The sequence below is a fragment of the Monodon monoceros genome, unplaced genomic scaffold (assembly GCF_005190385.1).
Source record: "Monodon monoceros isolate NGI ecotype Baffin Bay Population unplaced genomic scaffold, NGI_Narwhal_1 Super_Scaffold_7, whole genome shotgun sequence".
In the NCBI taxonomy this organism is placed as follows: Eukaryota; Metazoa; Chordata; class Mammalia; order Artiodactyla; family Monodontidae; genus Monodon; species Monodon monoceros.
This window is the reverse complement of record NW_021703784.1, coordinates 104,131,273-104,149,836: the sequence shown is the minus strand read 5'-3', so window position 1 is coordinate 104,149,836 and position 18,564 is coordinate 104,131,273. Positions and strand designations below refer to the sequence as shown.

At 58.3% G+C, this 18,564-nt stretch overlaps 1 protein-coding gene across 2 annotated transcripts in view; it reads right to left on the bottom strand.

Moving 5' to 3' along the window:
• The window catches only part of ANO1 (anoctamin 1), a 161,932-nt gene that overhangs the window by 2,989 nt on the left and 140,379 nt on the right, over positions 1-18,564 (bottom strand). For both annotated transcript variants that reach the window (XM_029208737.1, XM_029208738.1), the window contains 6 exons: positions 17,950-18,050; positions 17,246-17,391; positions 14,308-14,460; positions 7,019-7,071; positions 4,790-4,974; positions 452-557 (listed from right to left, as the gene is read on the bottom strand). In XM_029208737.1, coding sequence (XP_029064570.1) covers positions 452-557; positions 4,790-4,974; positions 7,019-7,071; positions 14,308-14,460; positions 17,246-17,391; positions 17,950-18,050 — 744 coding nt within the window. The remainder of the gene's footprint in view (positions 1-451; positions 558-4,789; positions 4,975-7,018; positions 7,072-14,307; positions 14,461-17,245; positions 17,392-17,949; positions 18,051-18,564) is intronic.

Below are 18,564 nucleotides of genomic sequence, written 5' to 3'. Positions count from 1 at the left end.
CCCAGAGACTGGGCCAGGCGGGGCCAGGTCCCCCGCCTGCTGTGGGGGGGCAGGGGGGCGCTGGTATCAGCTGGGAGCCCACTGCCCTCCCGTCCCTCCCTGCCAGCCCTGTCCACTGGGGCGCGTCTCCTGCTGCACAGTGACAGGGGAGACTGAGGTCTCCTTCAATAAAGACGCCTTGCATTTAACTAAACCTGCGTTCCCTGAACGACCCCAGTCCTTCTGGAACCCCCCTCCCGCCTTCCTTTAACTGAGGAGGGGCTGGGACCTGTCCTTGCCCAGGGCCTGGGGTCACCAGTACTCCCCACCCTTGGGTGCCCAGGGCAAGTCCTCCAGTCCCCGAGCCCCCGATGCCGGCCAGCTCCTGTCCTCCTGACCCTGTTCTGGGCATAGAGCACCTCCTCGGTGCCTCAATTCCCAAACCTTCTGGAAGCAGACAGGACCCTCGCACCTGGAAGACGATGACAAAGGCCAGCCGGGCGGCCAGGACGGCCCAGAAGTCCTTGGAGACGTCGTACTTGTGTTCCGACCATGGTGGCTCCCGGTAGTCTTTGTACCTGCAAAATGGAGTTGGGTCTCTGAGAGGAACTGGGGTCTGGCCGCACAGAGGGGCTTGTGAGTGTCAGGAAAGCCTGAGTCGGACCCTGGGCCAACTGTAGGACAGCACCCTCCCTGGAGGAAGAGGCCCCTCTCCAGCCCACTCACACGCCCAGGGAGTCTCCCCATGTTGGAGGGGGTGCCAGCACCCACGTGGGCTGGGCAGGCCAGAGCGGCGTCCCCATAAGTCCAGCCGTGGGCCCACAGAAAGAGGCTCCGGGACCATCTGGTCCAGGGGTTCCAAACTTTTGAAGGCAGTGGAGCCCATTTTCTAAACAGAAATCCCACCTGAGACTCTGGTAGGTCACACAAAGCAAGTGGGGCCTCCCTGGTTGAAGAGGGGTGGGGTCCCTAAGCCTAGAGACTCAACCCAACCCCCATCATCCACAAAACTCCAGGCAGGGCTCCCTGAAATCCAGTTCTCCAGTCTCGACCTTCTCTGTAGGGGAAACTATTGGAAAAAATGAAACGTTTTCTCAAAGTAGCCCTTGTACGACGTTAACCATGTAGTTAGTGTGGTCGGGGCACCAGGGAACTGTCCCCAGGCCCGCCCTGCCCCACGGGGGCCCAGCGCCCGAGGGGCATGTCTCTCCCTCTCCCAACTGTTAGCTCCTTATCTCCGTGTAATAAATACCAGCCCGGCCCTCTTCTCATCACTTCCAGACATTGCCCATGAGCGCCTGCTGGGAGACAAGGTTGCTTACTTCCCTGGCCCCCAAGGTCCCACCCCTGTCCCTTGTGCAGCGGGCGTGGTGGGTGCCTCCGGGGCTTTAGGTCTGCCGTTTTCTCCGAGGCCCAGAGATGCCTGATGTGGGGCAGAGTGAGGATGAGAACCCGGGTTCTGTCCCCACCAACCGCCCCAAAATTTGGGAGGTGCTTGGTTTTAACGGGGCTGACCCCCTCTGTGTGCGAAAAGCTTCCCTAAAGCCGTGTGAGGAAGCCATGGCCGGGGCGGTTTCTAGGTGCTGGGTTGCAGCTGTGCCCTGCTGGTTACTGAAAAGCTGAGGCCCAGGTGGGGAGACCAGGAGAGGAGGCACCTAGCTCTGTGGGCACAGGCCTCGCATAGACCCAGAGCCGGCTCCCGCCTTGCTGTGCATCCCTGCTCCATCGCTTGGCCTCTCTGGGCCTCGGTCTGGCATTCCCTCACTTAGTCATGTCGCAAGTATTTATTGAGCAGCTACTGCATGCCCCTGCATTCCAGGGGCAGAGCTTGCTGGGGGCACAGACAGGGCCCCTCACCCACAGAGCTTTGTGTCTGAGGGAGCTGGATGGGAGCCTCGGAGGGCCTGTTCAGAGCTAAGCTGCCAACCCCAGAGACGGGATTGGGCTGGGAACACACCCTCTGGTGCCAGCTGCTGAGCCACGCAGAAGATGCACCACCTGATCTCCGATGGGAACAGGCATCCCCTGTTCTCCCAGCGTCAGAAGCCACACACATTTTCTCTTCCCTCTTCTTTCTGTTCTCAAGGCCAGTTGCACCAGGATGCTGGGAAATGTGTTTGGGTCACCTGGCAAACTCCTATGCATCCCTCAAAGCCCACTTACATAAGAACCGTCCAGATGCCAACCCCCACCACCTGCACTGGCCTCTATCAGAGATGATCTTACAGCTTTCCTTGCTTTGCTCTTGTGCTAAGCCTGCCAGCTCTCCCTGGGGAGAATAATAATGCCCTCTCTGGGGCTGCTGTGAGCATTCAATGAGACCACGTCTGTTTCAGTGCAGGAATAAATGGTAGCCAGCAGGGGTCACAGCGCTCAGCTCTGCTAAGCTGCCTCTCCCATTCCTGCTGCCCCAGGCTGGGCTGGGTGCTGCTCCTTTGGGAGGCAGCTTGACAGGGGAGCGGCCGGCAGCACGGAGCTCATGGCACCTACAGCACTTAATAGTGGGCAACGGTCGGGTGGGCCTGGCTAAAGCCCGAATCCCAGGGAGCAGAGTGGACTGGCCCATGGCCTTCCTTCTCTGTGGGGGTAAAAGTAACAAGGTTCTCACTTAAAAACCAGGTCTCTGCTCTGTCTCCTTGGCCTCCCCCTCATGGCCAGGACTCCTGACCGATGCATGGATGGGGAGGTGCTTCCGGGGGCTGGATGCCCGATGCCCGATTCTTACCCAGGAAACACCAATACTGACATTTCTGAGGGAATTTATAATAAAATGACCACCTATATCCCTGCCTTCTTTGTTCTAAATCATTCTTCCTCTAAAATTCATTCTGAGTTAAATAGGTCAGCCTGAGTGTGTTCTTAGCGTGGGATGTTCAAACAAAACGGGAGTAGTGCAGCGCTGGCTGAGAAGCGGCAGGGGTCCTGGACCGGAAGCTCAGGGGTCTCTGGGGCCCGTGCCTGCGGAGGATGGCGAGGAAGGGACCTTGAGTCCCTGCCCTTGACCCCCAGCTCTCCAGGCAGACCCTGCCCGAGGCGACCACGCAGGGGGTTGAAGCAGATCACCTGGGCCTTTCCTGTGATGTACGTGCTCACGTACATGTGCCTTGAAACATGCGGTGGGTGGGATTCTGAAAAGCGGGAAGCATGTCGTGTTGCCTGTTTGTGTGTCACCTGCCCTTTCTCGTTGGCAGGCCTGGCTGTACTGGGTCCCAGAGTAGGTGTGGTCCCTGCCCTAACACAGAACACACGGCACGTCGTGTAATTTCTCTTTAAGCACTCGGGGTCAGCCGGGCACATCTGCTGTTGCAAAGCCCTCAGTAGCACCTATGCCGGACACGTCTGCCTGCCTGTTCCAACGACTGCACGCGGTGCTGGTTTTCCATTTCTTGGGCCAGTTTTTTTTTTTTTTTTTTTGCAAGCAGCCACATGTCACCGCTTGTTGCTGTCAGCACCCTGGACCCTGGCTCTAGTCTCCTCCGCTTCCTGCTACTAGGGCAAGGGTACGAAGACAGACAGGTAAGCTTGACAGAATATGGGCAAAGTAAGAGTAAACAGCCTTGGGGTAGATTATCCACCCTACGCAGAAAGGGCTGCGCATCGCGTGGGCTTTGTGACACGCGCTCTGGCCCTTGCAGTCTTTCGTGTTTTGAATCTCAGCGGGGCTGGAGGCGGTGCGGACTGCCCACAGATGCCGGGTGTGCCCCACTCTGCCTCCCCGGTCTCAGCCTCATGGCAAAGCCCGTGGCCAGTCGCTCCACAGTCCTCTGTTTCTTGACCCGGGATGCCGTGCCCCTGCCCGCACCTTCAGTCCTACCGTCCACGTTTCCCTTTACGCTCCAGAACAGGCTGTAGTTTCCCACCCACAGGCGCCCCTGCTCACCACTCTTCTTTTACCCGCTTTGCCCCTCCCCTTGGAGTGAGCCCTACTGCCTACACCCTCTACCCGGGCTTCCTGCTACTATCACCGCTTTAACTCGATCTGTTTATGCTTCTGTTGTCCCTGCACAAAGTCCCTGGGCAGCAGGGATCATGTGGCCCATTCCCGAGCCCCAGCCCTGAGCCCCCGGCCCCTAACCCAGCCAGGCTGGCACGTGGAAGATGCACAGCGAATAGCCAGGCCTGGCTCTGCCCCTCACTCGTGCCCCCACCCTCTTCCCCGCCTCCGTCTTTCCTGGGGTGCTACCTGCCCGCCCTGAGTGTCTGGCCGGCTGATGGGGCCCCGCAGGTTGGACCCTCTCAGACATCTGTTGCTTTTGCCTGCCCAGCACCCAGCACCCCAGTTTTCCTTCGGGTGCCCCCAAATCTATGGCTATGACTCCATACCCTGGCACACGACCCAGACCTAGCCAACAAGATCCCCGCACACTCTGGCAACAGTGATTGGTTCAGGGATGGGCCTCTGACCCGAGACAGGTCATTGAGACTCAATCCTAGGACTTCTGCTGACGAGTGGCAAAGAAAGCCCCCCTACTGGGACTGCTGAGCAGAGAGGACTGCTGGGGGACGCTTACTGCCTGTCAGGAAATGACGCCCACATGCAGGAATGTATAGAATTGGGAGGCAGTGTCAGAATGGGGCCGGATGACAAACGGCAGCCCCTGGATCCAGCCATGCCGGAAGCCTCTCGTGGACTTCTTAGTTAAAGAACTAATAAATCACATCCTACCCCTACCCCAGGGATATTTTTTTTTCCCCTTGAAGCAAGACTGAGCTGTTCTGTGATTTGCCCTGAAAGAATCCTGGCTTGAACTGGGGTTTTCGCAGAAGCCCACCAAATGGGGCTCTTTAAAGAGAGCTGCCTGGGCGGTACCTGCAGATCTGCACTTCGTAGCCCAGGTCGAGGGGGTCGTTGGGGGCCGTGCCATTCTGGAAGTCGCTGACATTGAAGGAGGAGAGGGTGTGGTTGACGAAGCCGTGCATGGTCCCGTTCTCACTGTACATGTAGAGGTACACCAGGCGAGGGATGAAGTCCGACGTGAAGGAGATCACGAACGCCTGGGGCGGGAACAGAGCAGTGAGTACGGACGCCAGCTGGGAGGCGGAGGGCACGTACCCCACCTGAGCCAGGGCAGCGCTGGCCCTGGGGCCCGGCCACGTGACCCAAGTTGGCAAACACGACCCCATGGCCTCGGCTTGTCGAGTGACAAACGAAGGGTTGGGGGCATTCCTGCCAGCCCCTCCAGCACCTTGAGGAGAGGGCCCGGGGGCTGGGAACAGGGCGCCCCTGAACGAGAAGGCTTGGGGACAATGCTGGCTGCCTCTCACTGGCTGTGTGGCCCTGGACAAATCGCCTGACCTCTCTGTGCCTCCATTTTCTCTTGTCAAACAGGGCTGACAGCGCCCGCTCTAGGTGCTTCTCCTTCCTGGCTTGTTTGAAAGAGAGCGAGGCAGGGAGGGAAAGTGCTTTTTGGATTGTGAAGTTCAGACCCAGCTCACCCTATTCTAGAGCAGTCCCCGGGGCAGTGCAGTGTAAGGCCAGTATCAGAGCATGGACCCGACGGCCTGGGGTAAAGTCCAGCTCTGCCTCTTGTTGGCTGTGTGACCTTGGGCAAGTCACCTGACCTCTCTGTGCCTCGGCTGTATCACCTGCAAGATGGGGCAATAACCCTCTGCCTCCGTGGGCCGTGTGTGCACTAGTGGGTGGGTGCACTGAATGGGCTTAGAAGGGCCCGGAGCATTCTAGATGCTCAATAAATGTTAGCCGCTATTATTATTATTGTTGCTGCTGGCTGCTCTCACGAGACGTCCAGCTTGTTCCTAGCTGCTCTGCTCTCAGCGCCCCCATGCTCATGCCCCACAGGGGCTGTACCTTGGTGTTTCCAGCCTCTCCCCATCAAAATGTGCCGCCCAGCTCAGCCCGGGTCGGGGTGTGGAGCTGTCACTGTCCAGTGTGCAAGCTCAGCCCACGGCCTCCCTTTATAAGTGGGGTTTCAAAGCCTTAACCCAGCGGGACTGGGTGGCTGACAGGGAGCTGTCGGCCAGCAGGGAAAGCAGGTCCAGGGCTCTGAGGGTCCCTTCTCCTGGGCCGAGCATCACTTCCTGTGCCGTGGGGACTGAGTGTCAGGGCCTCACTGTGACCCTGACCCAGCACTGTGACCATCTGCTCCAGGGAGCTGCCTGCCCGCCCCCCGCTCCATCCCCGACCCTACAAGGCGCAAGGTGGCAGCTTCTGGGGGGCTCAGGCTTGGCCGGCTGGTGGAGGGGTTAGGGTCACAGGGCTGAGGCGTTGCAGACCCCCCTGGGGTTCTCGTGTCAGGAAGGCGTGGACCAGATGCTGGGGCAGGGCCATGGAGCGCGGGGCACTGTCCTCAGCGAGCTCGTGTATCTGTGCGTGCCTGTGTGCATGTGTGTGCGACTGGCAGGTTCCTCTTCTCTCCGTGTTTCAGTATTTCTCAAACTTTCTTTGAAGAGCGGGCATGAGTTTCACATAAAGGGGGAAAGTTAACTTTTTTTCTTTGGCCGTGTCGCGTGGCCTGCGGGATCTTAGTTCCCCGACCAGGGATCGAACCCGTGTCCCCTGCAGTGGAAGCACGGAGTCTTAACCACTGGACCTCCAGGGACGTCCCAAAATTAACTTTTTAAAAAAAGAGCAGAAGAGTTGCTAATGAGGTATCTCCGTGTCTCTCTCTGTCTCTGTGTCTCTGTGTGTCTCTCTCTCCCGCCCTCCCTGTCTCTGTCTCTCTCCCTCTCCCGCCCTCCCTGTCTCTGTCTCTCTCCCTCCCTGTCTGCCTGTATCTCCTTCTCTTGTTTGTTCTCAGGACTTGGGAGAGAGGGGACTTAGGGGCCAAGGTGGGTACAGTGGAGGGTGTTGCCCCCGGTTTCAGAGAAAGGTCGAGGAGATTTTGTCATTCCCACCAGAGCCCGCCCCACCCCTCAACAGGACCAAGGGATGCTTCTGAAGAGGAGATGCTCCTGCCAGCTGGGAACCGCTCCGAGGCTGGAGGTACGGACCAGCTCCCTGGAAGGGGAAGGGGTGCCCGGCCGCATGGCAGCTCGGCCGGGCTTCCTGGCCGAGGTCCTGACGTCACCGGTCACTTACGTTGATTATGACGGCAAGCTTCCCGATGCCTCTGAGGATATCGTACCAGATTCCTGCGGGGAAGGGAAGCACAGGTTTAAAGACCCCCCTGCCCTGGATCTCAGTAACTCGGGCTAGCAGGCAGCAGCCCGGCCTTCGCAGGGGCCGGTCTGGTCCTTTTCTGGGGCAGGTCAGACACGTGGTAACAGGGAATTGTTTGGGGAGGACCTGGGGGAGCCTGGCTGACAACAGAGCCCATGGCTTATACTGGCTCGTCAGCTGTTTTTAAGCAAACTGTGTAGCTTCTCAAAGAGATGCTTAGAAACATCTGGTCCCTGGTTCTGAACAGTCTCCCGCGAAGCTGTGTAAACTACTGATCGGCTTGGATGGAGCCTTTTTCTAGAGAGACAAAGATTCAATTTGGACGCAGCTCCTGCCCCAAAGAGCCCACGCAGCAGTAACTGGAGACTGAAACCACGAAGTTTGATGTCCTATGAATTTTCCATAGCTCTAGTGCCAGGAAAACTGAATTTAGGGACAGGCCAGATGCAGGGCGAGTGTCAAGGAGCAAAGCCAGGGCCCCCGGCTGGTGAGGCTGGGACCATGGCCTGGGTATAATGACTGAACAGCAGTGCGGTACAAACCATTTCCCGTCTGGATGCTCCCTTGTTCCCATCACCCCAAGGTGGAGCACTGTACCTAATTGCAGGTGGACAGAAGGACGATTACACAGCACCTGGAGAATCACGCGCTGCTCCACTGGCCTCCCTCCCAGCAGAGACAAGAACCAGAAAGCCCAGGACGGAAGCCCTTTACCCAGGGCTAGCCCCACTCCTTAGGGCCTCAATGCTGCGACTCCTGGAAGGGCGCCCAGTGCCCCTGCCCCCGACCTGACCGCGTTCCTATGAGGCTAGGCACACATCATCGAAAGTTGGGGCTGGAATCCTGTCCCAGGCACTCTCTCTCCCTGCCCGGAGCCAGATCTGAGTGATGACAACGGCACTTCTCGGGAAGGGCTGGAGGGGACAGTGGCCGGTGGTTGGGGGTCTCAACCCAGGGCACATAGAACTGCTCATGGGCGTTCCTGCCCTCGCAGCGAGTGCCCGTCTCGGGGGTGTATGCTGGGGGTCTGCAGAGACAGCAGGAGTTCAGGCCCATGTAGCCCAGAAGCTGGAAGCCGCAGGCTGGGACCCAGCACCCGAGGTCTGCCGTGAGGGGGCTCCCCAGCCGGCGCCGGGGACCCCACTCCATGAAGCAAGCATTTACGCTGCCCGCTGCAGACCCTTCTGCGGGGCCTCGTGGGAGTAACGCTCACCTCCCTGCCCATCAGCCACCCGTGCAGGCTATCACCGAAACGGAGATGCGAAGTTCGTCCTGGTTCTGTTGGGTCTTCCCACGAGGGCAGCGGTGTTTGATTCACTTTCGTGCTGGAGCAGTGGCAGGGCGGTCACGGGGCCTGCACTCCTCGGGGCGCTAGATCCACCACCCTTCCTGTCTCTCCCGAAGGAAGCACTCGAGGTGCAAGTGAGCAAGAGGCATCTCCTCGGACGACGCATCTGTACAAAGTCAGCGCTGTGCAGGGCCCACCCTCACGGCTGGCCGCCTCGGGGGCTGGGAGCCCTTCTGGAGACTCCACGCTCCCAGGGAGCACATCCTTCATCCCTCCTGGGTCTAGCACGCAGCCTGGCACGTGGGGCTGGGTGCTGTTGGCTAAGTGTTGGCCGAGTGACTGTATGAACGTAGAAAGCCCTTCCAACTAGGCTTCACGCCCGAGCAGAGGTTGCCACATCCAGGTGCGTGGGTGTTTCCTCGAGCTTGCCCGCTACTTAAAAAATGCTGGTGGGAATGTAAATTGATACAGCCACTATGGAGAACAGTATGGAGGTTCCTTAAAAAACTAAAAATAGGGCTTCCCTGGTGGCGCAGTGGTTGAGAGTCTGCCTGCCGATGCAGGGGACACGGGTTCGTGCCCCAGTCCGGGAAGATCCCACGTGCCGCGGAGCGGCTGGGCCCGTGAGCCATGGCCGCTGAGCCTGCGCGTCCGGAGCCTGTGCTCCGCAACGGGAGAGGCCACAACAGTGAGAGGCCTGCGTACCGCAAAACAAAACAAACTAAAAAATAGAACTACCATATGACCCAGCAATCCCACGACTGGGCATCTACCCTGAGAAAACCATAATTCAAAAAGAGACATGTACCAAAATGTTCACTGCAGCTGTGTTTACAATAGCCAGGATATGGAAGGCAGGATATGGAAGTGTCCATCCTTGGATGAATGGATAAAGATGTGGCACATATATACAATGGAATATTACTCAGCCATAAAAAGAAACGAAATTGAGATATCTGTAGTGAGGTGGATGGACCTGGAGTCTGTCATACAGAGTGATGAAGTAAGTCAGAAAGAGAAAAACAAATACCGTATGCTAACACATATATATGGAATCTACGGAAAAAAAAAAAGGGTCATGAGGAACCTAGGGGTAAGACGGCAATAAAGACACAGACCTACTAGAGAATGGACTTGAGGGTATGGGGAGGGGGAAGTGACAAAGTGAAAGAGTGGCGTGGACATATATACACTACCAAACGTAAGGTAGATAGCTAGTGGGAAGCAGCCGCATGGCACAGGGAGATCAGCTCGGTGCTTTGTGACCACCTAGAGGGGTGGGATAGGGAGGGTGGGAGGGAGGGAGATGCAAGAGGGAAGAGATATGGGAACATATGTGTATGTATAACTGAGTCACTTTTTTATAAAGCAGAAACTAACACACCATTGTAAAGCAATCATACTCCAATAAAGATGTTAAAAAGAAAGATACAATGCAAATAGAAAAAAAAATGTTGATGGATGTTCACAGACCGGGATGACGTATTTTTGAAAAGCGAAACTTGCTGCTTCTAAAGGAGCCTCAGCTCTGGGTCAGCATCGGGCTGGCATCTCCATGACAACAGTTGGCCCTGGCTGGCAGTGGTGCCTCCTTCAGGCCACACAATGCACTGCAGGTCTCTCTGTACCAAGGCAACTCCCTTTATCACCACCAGTCGCTTAGAGAGACATTTAACCAAACCCAGACCTGACTAAAGAGGGGAGACAAAAAAACCCCGAGGGTTGGGTGTTTCATGGGAACAAGCACGCCTGCTGTATATGTTTCGTCCACTCCTTCTTGCGGCCCTGCCTGGCCCCGAGGGCTCTGAGCTTGAGAACTCCGAGTGGGGGGCCGGGGTGCCGATGAGCCGGGCAAGTTGAGGTTTCCGGGCAGGGGGCTGCCTCGGGGGGCGGCTCCTGAGCACAGCAGGAGGAAACGAGTCTGCGGCGGCCCAGGCAGCGGCCCAACGGGCTGAGACAGGTGACAACAGAAAACGGGGCTGCTGAGGTGGGAGACGGATGGGCCAGCGAGGGCTTTCCACGGCCCGGGGCTGAGCCGGGCTTCCAGGTCCTGCAGTGCCTTTATGTCCGGGCCGATGGTCCTCTGTGTGATCCCCACCCCAGAACCGTGGGCTCCTGTTGCAAAAGTGCAGAACCCGGACGCCGCCCCGGTCCGCAGGATCAGCCTCTTCTGGAGCCTTGACCCTCCAAGTTATTCAGACACACACTCTGCACTCCAGGATAAGAATCATTGCTCTGACGACCTCGAGGTACAAGGGGCTGATGCTGTTTGGGACAAATCTTGGCTTCGCTTATGAAAATCTCGCGGGGGGAGATGCCTCATTTCCATCGGCCTTCTTCAAGGCATCACTGCTGTCCCAGGAGACGCTAAGCCCCGTTTCCAAGCACACGTCAGGGAGGTGTTGAGACACGCTTGTCAACTCTCAGCACCCGGGAGCTGAGCTCAGGCAGAGTTCCTCACTCGGAAGGCTCTGAAGAATGAGCACGAGGGCAGGAAGCATGCTGGTCTGGAGTCAAAGGTCCAGGACTGCGATGCTGGAGCCGGTTCCCACGTGCGCACGCGGCTGGGTCACTGCAGCCACTCGCCACGCCCCCCCTCTCCAGGGCCAAGCAGGGCAGTCGCGGCGCCTGTGCTTTGTGGCAGAGCTTCCTCCAGACACCCCTGGCACCGTGGGTGCAGGTCATGGGGGCCACTGGGGCCCTCTGTCCCCTCAGGGCCCTGCACGGATCACAGGAGGAATACAAAAGCCTCTTCAAGGAAAGGTTACCGTGGAGGAGGCCATAAACAAACCCAGATTATGCTCCAGCTGACCAGGCAGGAACCAGGAAGGGAGCAGCCAGTCCGTAAGGACTGGGAATAATCGAGGAGCCGCGATCAGAAACCCTGAGGATATGATCCAAGCCCTGCTCGTGGTGGGAACGACAACACCCACCAGGGCTGCGGAGGGCCGGTGGCAGCGTGGCGCCCTGGTGCTCCCTTCCACCCTGGGGGGCTGCAGGCTCTCGGTGCTGCTACAGGACATGGCCATGGCTCTGCCAGGCACAGATGCCAAAGCAAACTCTGGCCACCGTGGACACGCCTGGGGCCTCTGGGCGCCTGAGAATCGGGCCTTTGTAAGCAACAAGTGGTGGGAGGCGACGCTCTTTTCTTCACGGCCGCTGGGCACGGGCTCAGGATTCCCAAGGACTGTCCAGGGAGCGCCTGGCGGGATGACCATCTGCCCCATGCAGGCCTCAGGCGTGCACCTCACAGAGGTGTGCCAGGAGGGGCCGAGGGCTTGAGCGCTCCGCTTCCAGCTCAACTCCGCTAACCACCTGGCCTCAGTCTCCCCATCTGGAAAGTGGGACCGAGGATTTGCCCCAGCTTCCCCACGAGGCTCCTGGGGGGACTCGACAGCTGAAAGCCCCAGAGAAAGTTCAATGCCAGGCACAGCTCTCTGGGGTCGTCCTCAGAGCAGGGCGGGGTACGCTTCCGAGAGCCCTGGGTTCCACGTCACCTTGATCTCGAGGCGGGGATTTGCAGACACGGCCTGTGGCTCAAATCAGTGCATGGCTGGTGTTGTTGGATGACCCACGAGCAAAGAATAGCTCTTGCATTTTCAAGTGTGAGTGAAAAAAGCGTGAGAAACTTAGCCTTTTGGTGAGAATTCTGCACATCACCTCAGTCCACAGAGACAAAAACGTTTACTCTCCGGCCATTCATGGAAACGTGAGCCGGGCTCTGACTCAGTGCAGCAGCAAACCCACTGCTTTGGACTGCTGTCCCCCCCGGCCCTGTGGCCACAGCCCTCCCGGCTACGTAGGGGTGTGGTGTGAGGGGCGAAGGCTCGCTCCAAGGCCACAGATGAGGCAGAATCAGGGACCCTGGGGGCCAGAAGGGACTTCACAGGGCCAGTGAGTTCTGGGGCCTTAAAATCTTTTAAAATCATAAACGAAGTCTAGGAGGGAGGACATCTGTTTGCCGGGTCTTTGCTGATTGTCTGGGTCGTCCAGATAGGAAGGAGAGACTAAAGTGTCAAAACACAGGGCGATGACCTCTGTACTGCAGCTGGGCTTAGACGTCCCTCCTGGTGGAACAGCGAGCGTGCCTGGACCCTCTCTAAGCCTGGGGCCGGCAGGTCACATCACGAAGCCCAGAGCACAAATGTGAACCAGGTGAAATCACCGATATCTGAGCGCATCTGAATCGTGAAAATGGTAATTTCATCCGGTTCAACCTGAGAGGCTGCACCGTGTAAAGCCGGACTCCAGGCTTCTCGGGGGGCGGGGGTGGATGGTGGAGAAGCAGTAGGCCTGGCATCATCAGTGGGTGGGGCCGCACCATGGGGCCCAGCACGGGCCGAGGAGCCCCTGGCTGGGGATGCAATGGCCTCAGGGGCGTTTTCAACAAGGGCGACCCAATGCCAAGGGCGAGAGAAGGTTTTGGAAGGAGTGATGAAGCATAATCTTGCATTTTTGCAAGATTATATTTGGGCTACAAAAGCCCAACCCAGGCTTCTCTGGTGGCGCAGTGGTTAAGAATCTGCCTGCCAATGCAGGGCACACGGGTTCGAGCCCTGGTCCGGGAAGATCCCACGTGCCGCGGAGCAACTAAGCCTGTGCGCCACAACTACAGAGCCTGTGCTCTGGAGCCCGCGAGCCACAACTACTGAGCCTGCGCACCTAGAGCCCATGCTCTGCAACAAGAAAAGCCACCACGATGAGAAACCCATGCACCGCAACGAAGAGTAGCCCCCGCTCGCCACACCTAGAGAAAGCCCGTGCGCGGCAACGAAGACCCAACGTAGCAAAAAATAAATAAAAATAAATAAATTTATTAAAAAAAAAAAAAAGCCCAACCCAAAGATCTATCTCGCTGGTGTGCAAACCTTATTTTGGTAAAATGACAGGTAACATCCCTAACACACAATTCAATCTTGTTTGTTCTAGGAACCAGCACAGAACTAGCACAGGTGCTGTTGTAACTAAAATTGCGTTCAATAGGAGATAAAACGAATATATTTTGTAATTTTCCATCTCATTTCAAGATAAAATCCCAATAAAGACTTTTTTGTTTTCACCCTGAAAATTGGGTCCCGGATTAAGCTGATTCCCTTTAAGATACGATGAGCATCGTCCTTGCTGGTGTGGGCCAGCTGTGGCCAAGGCGTGCATGGGGCTCTGAGCCCTGCCTGCTAGATCCCCCCACTCCTGGACAGACGGGCACCCACATATGCTTAAATGCCTCTGGTAACGGGGAGCTCACCACTCCACAAGGATGTTGGTTCCACTTTCGACACCTTTGACTATTCGAAAGTTAGTCCTTATGCTGGTGTTAAACGTCCCCCAACCCCAAGCCTCTCTTCCACATGGATGAGGAGCCCCTTAGTGACTCGGGGTTAAAAAGCCCAGGCTGCTCTCGGCCCTGACCCAACAGGCAGGTGACACGATGCTCTTCCTTCATTGCTGGGAGGGGGCTCCCTCCTTCCTTTACTCTTCTGTGAACGTTAAATGACTAAATGATACACTCTGTAGGAAGGCACTGCTGAGCAGCTACTATTAGCTGGTCTGGCTCTGTGCTCTGGGGCCACGCAGACAGCCGGGGAGGGGCAGGGGTGCTGAGGGCCATCAGAGGGAATGTACCTTGTGGGCCTCCTTGAGCAGCACACCGGGGAGCAGCTCTGATATCAGAGACACGAGCTCTTTCCCAAGTGTTCTCCGTGGCCCACACATCTCAGGAGCTGGCTGTTCGGGGTGGGGTGGAGAGGGGCCTGGAGGCCCTGCATCCTCACCCCCCGCCCCATCTCTGACCCTGTCCCCAGGGCAGGCACAGTGAGGAGCCTGGGACCCCACTTTGCTAGCTCTGCCTCTGGCTTCCAGGGAGCAGCATGCTTTCCCCAAGCCCAGTATGTCCTCCAACCCCAGTGCCCAGGGCACTCACCGATGTCCTTGGCTCTGACGGCCACGGGTCTTCGGAGCTCGGTGATGAACTTCTTGGCGTCCAGGCGTATCTCAATGATGTTGTTCAGCAACGCAAAGAGCGGCGCCAGCGGGAAGGACGCAACGAACAGGGTGACAAAGCCGAACTGGATGACTGCAGAGAGGAGGGGGCGGTGGTCAGCATGCACTGTCCCTGTCCCGGGATGGCAGGACCCCCGCCCCACGCCCCCGGGTCGGACGGGGCCCTGCCTCCCATGTGTAAGAGGGGATCTCGGACACGCCCAGGCTGGGAGGGAGCTGTGGGCGAGGTTCCAAGTTTTGCTCTGGACCTGAGTCTTGTCTCTTAAATAAAGGCCGTGTACTCACTTATCATATGTCTGATCTTAAAAAATCACCAGTTAACGGGAAAAAGGTACCCGTGAGCACAAAGGCCCAGCCTCAGTCACCCTGTGTGCGGGCCGGGACGGTGCCCTAGTGCTTCCTAGGACCTGGCGGGCCCGCGAGCATCACTGCGCCTCCAACAGCCCCCAGCGCCCCCCTCCGTCGGGCCCCGGGGAGCCGGTCGGGGACCGCCGCCCACTGTCTGGACAATCTCGCCCCTCTGCCTCCCTCCCTCACTGTCCCTCCTTCTGCTCATCATGGGCCGGCGGGGCAGGTCGGGGAGAGGGTGCTGAATGGAAGTGAGTGGAGGAAGCTGGCTCAGGAACTGCAAAGCCGGACGTCGCCCAAGGGCGCTCGGTGCCAGGCGGGAAACAGGGAAGCCGGCAGAATGCGGCCCCGGGCCCAGCGGGCTGAGCGTGACCACTGTTAGCGCGGCGGGGTGCACGGAGGCTCTGTGTGATCCCTTGTCCCAGAGCCATGTCCCTGGCCCCTCACATGCCCATGGGGGCTCCGCGGGATGCTTCTGTGGATGCTGGCCTCGCCTGAAGGCTCTGGAGATGATGGACGGGATGGAGGCCACTGGATAAGCTTGGCGTCGGGGCCAGGGGGCTGCTGAGCCCCGAGGCTGCGGGTTCCCCGACTCCCGAGTGACACTGCCTCCCCTTGCAGGGACAGCAGTGGGGAGGGCAGCAGGAGGCGCGGGTGGGTCATGCCCACTGGGCCTTTTCTTCCACCTACCCCATCCCAGCCCGAGTCGGCCTGGAGGAGACTGCCAGGCACAGGGTGGCTGCTCCTTGGGTGGGCAGGAGGGGCCTCCCCCAGGAATTTCATTTCACTAAACCCCAGAGGACCCAGGGCTCTCCAGCCACCATAAAAATTAAAATCTGGGGACTTCCCTGGTGGCACAGCGGTTAAGAATCCGCCTGCCAATGCAGGGGACATGGGTTCGAGCCCTGGTCCGGGAAGATCCCACATGCCGCAGAGCAGCTAAGCCCGTGCACCACAACTACTAAGCCCACGCGCTGCAACTACTGAAGCCCGCACGTCTAGAGCCGGTGTTCCACAACAAGAGAAGCACCCGCTCGCCGCAACTAGAGAAAGCCTGCGCGCAGCAACGAAGACCCAATGCAACCAAAAAAAAAAAAAAAAAAATAGTAAACTTAAAAAAAAAATTAAAATCTGGGGAAATGACCAACTGCAGTCTCTCAGCAGATCATAGGCTGCTGTTCTCGGTGTCCATCCGCCCACCGGGTCAGGCAGTGGAGACCCTCCTCCCAGGCCCCACGATGAGCATAAACAGCCGGGCAGAGGGCAGGCCTGGGGAGGCGGCACCCACAGGGCGGGGAGCTGCCCGTCTGCCTCCGGTTCAGCCTGGATTTGATTCCGGGACAAAACAGAGGATGTCACCCAGACACCACACCATCTCCTTGTCTTAAGTCTCAGAGTGTTATGGCACCGGCGTCCGGGAAGCTGGGAGTGACTTACTGGAACCAACTCTGCCAACAGGGAGGGACGCGCCCGCGGTACAATTAAACAGAACTGCTTCTGAAACCCAAGGCCACCCCACCCCTGACCAGCCCACCCTGCAGACCAGTCCCTGGCTGGTTTGCCCAGGTGCCTGTTGAAACGCAGAGTCCTGGGTCCCACTCTGCGCAGACCAGGATTGGGCCCGGGAACCAGCATTAAAATTTTTTTTTTTTGCTGCACTGCGAGGCTTGAGGGAACTTAGTTCCCCGGCCAGGGATCAAACCTGGGGCCCCGGCTGTGGAAGCCCAGAGTCTTAACCACTGGACCGCCAGGGAAGTCCCCCAGCATTTAAGATAAGCTGTCCGTGGTGGTTAGGGGGCACGACACTGGGACCCCTCTGCGTGAGTCTCGGCCTTCACTCATCCATTCATTCAGGGAGCACATATTGAGCACCCACTGTATAGCTGGACCTGTGCTAGGGGCAGGGGGTACAGCAGTGAAGAAAAAAGACCTGCTTTCATGGAGCTTTGATTCTACAGGAGAGGCAGATGGTGGAGGAATGAGAAAGGGTTGGGGACTAAAGATATCAGCTGTGGTGAGAACCAGAGAGCAGGGGGAGGGGCTGCCCCTTTTAAACCCTGTGGTGGGGAAGACCCCTCTGGTGGGGGACATTCTGAGCAGAGCCCTGGAGGAAGGGAGAGAGGGAGTGACGCTCATACCAGGGGAAAGCGTTCCGGGCAGGGCACAGCCAGCGCAAAGGCCCCTCGGCAGGAGTGACCTCTGTGAGTTTGGGTAACAGCAAGGAGGCCAGCGTGGCCCAAGTGGAGGGAGAGGTCGGAGGTGGGGTCAGGGAGGCTCCAGGTGGCTGCCGTGCAGGCCACACCTGGCCTGTCCCCTCTCTCTCTCGCCCCACTCTTGGGAGTCATGTGCCGCCTCTGGGCATCCTCCCATCCAGCGGCACAGCTGCAGGTGACACGGCTGAGTCCTGGGTGTGTCCCGCTCCGTGCAGGGACCGCAGCGAGCCCCAGGCGGCCAGCTGGCCCTTTTCCGTCCTGCCCCGTCTCCCAGGACAGGATTCTCCCGTCACTCACTCATCTCCATGTACTCCGGAGTGAGGCCCGCGAAGGGTTCCAGCGTGTAATCCACCTCGTACCGCTGCTTCTTCTTTACGTACTCGTCGTGGTCAGAGGGGCTCTGGTGCTTCAGCCTCAGATAACGGATGAACTTCTTCATTTTCCTGAAAGACACATGACGTCACCTCGGTTAGGTTTCCAGGAAGGTGGGCTCGGGGGTCTGGCACCTCCAAGTTGTTTTTCCAATTCTCTGAGCCATCGAGCGTTCTCAATCCTGAACTAACATCTTGGTGATGACCCCTCTGTTGATGATTTCCTTGGCCGTTTTCCCCAGGGGCAGGGGGCAAGCATCACTGCTCTGTTTGTGACATGAGGAAACATGAGGAAACGGAGGCCAGGGAGGGCCCCTCAGGGGTCTGTCCATCCCCAAGCAGCCTTGGACCATGGAGGCTGGCACGTGGGTTTGGGGCCACCTGTGGGTACCCTGCACCCTCGGCCAGTTGGGAGCAGGGGTCATCCTGGCCTCGTCCCTGGCCTCGTCCACTAGGGGTGGCTACTGCCCATCTTCCTCCCGTGTCCTCACCACCTCCCTGTTTCCGGTGCCCCCACCCCGGTCCAGGCCCCGCATCACCTGTCACCCAGACTACTGCAGAGCCTCCCGAGCGCCCCAAGGCCCTGATCTCCCCCTTGCTCCGCCGTGACCTGAAGCTGATGCTACTCACGGGATGCCGATCTCAAACAGGTTGTTCTGGATCAGCTGCTTCCCCAGCATGATGATGCTCAGCTGGATACACAGCTCCATCAGGCAGCCCCCCGGGGCACACTGCGGCACAGAGAACGGGCGTCAGCCCCCGCCCCCGCCCTGCCTATCGGGAGAGACGACCCCAGCTCCCAGCGAGGGGAGGTCGGCCCTCGTGCTGAGGGTTGAATCGTGTCCTCCACATCGAACCCCCGGAACCTTGGAATGGAACCTTATTTGGAAATAGGGTCTTTGCAGATGTGACCGAGTTAAGATGAGGTCGCGCTGGCATAGGGTGGACCCTGCTCCGATTGCCGGTGTCCTGATAAGAGGAGGAAACACACAGGCACACTGAGGGGAGGAGGCCCCGTGAAGACGAGGCAGAGATTGGAGAGGCCCATCGATGAGCAGGGTGAGGCCAAGGATTGCCCGCGGCCGCCAGAGCTGGGAGAGAGGCCTGGAGGAACCCGCCCTAGAACCTTCGGAGCGAGCGTAGCCCTGCGGACACCTTGAGTTTGGACTTCTGGCCTCTGGACCCATAAGAGAATAAATCTCTGCTGTTTTAAGCGACCTGGTCTGTGGTATCTTGTTACAGCAG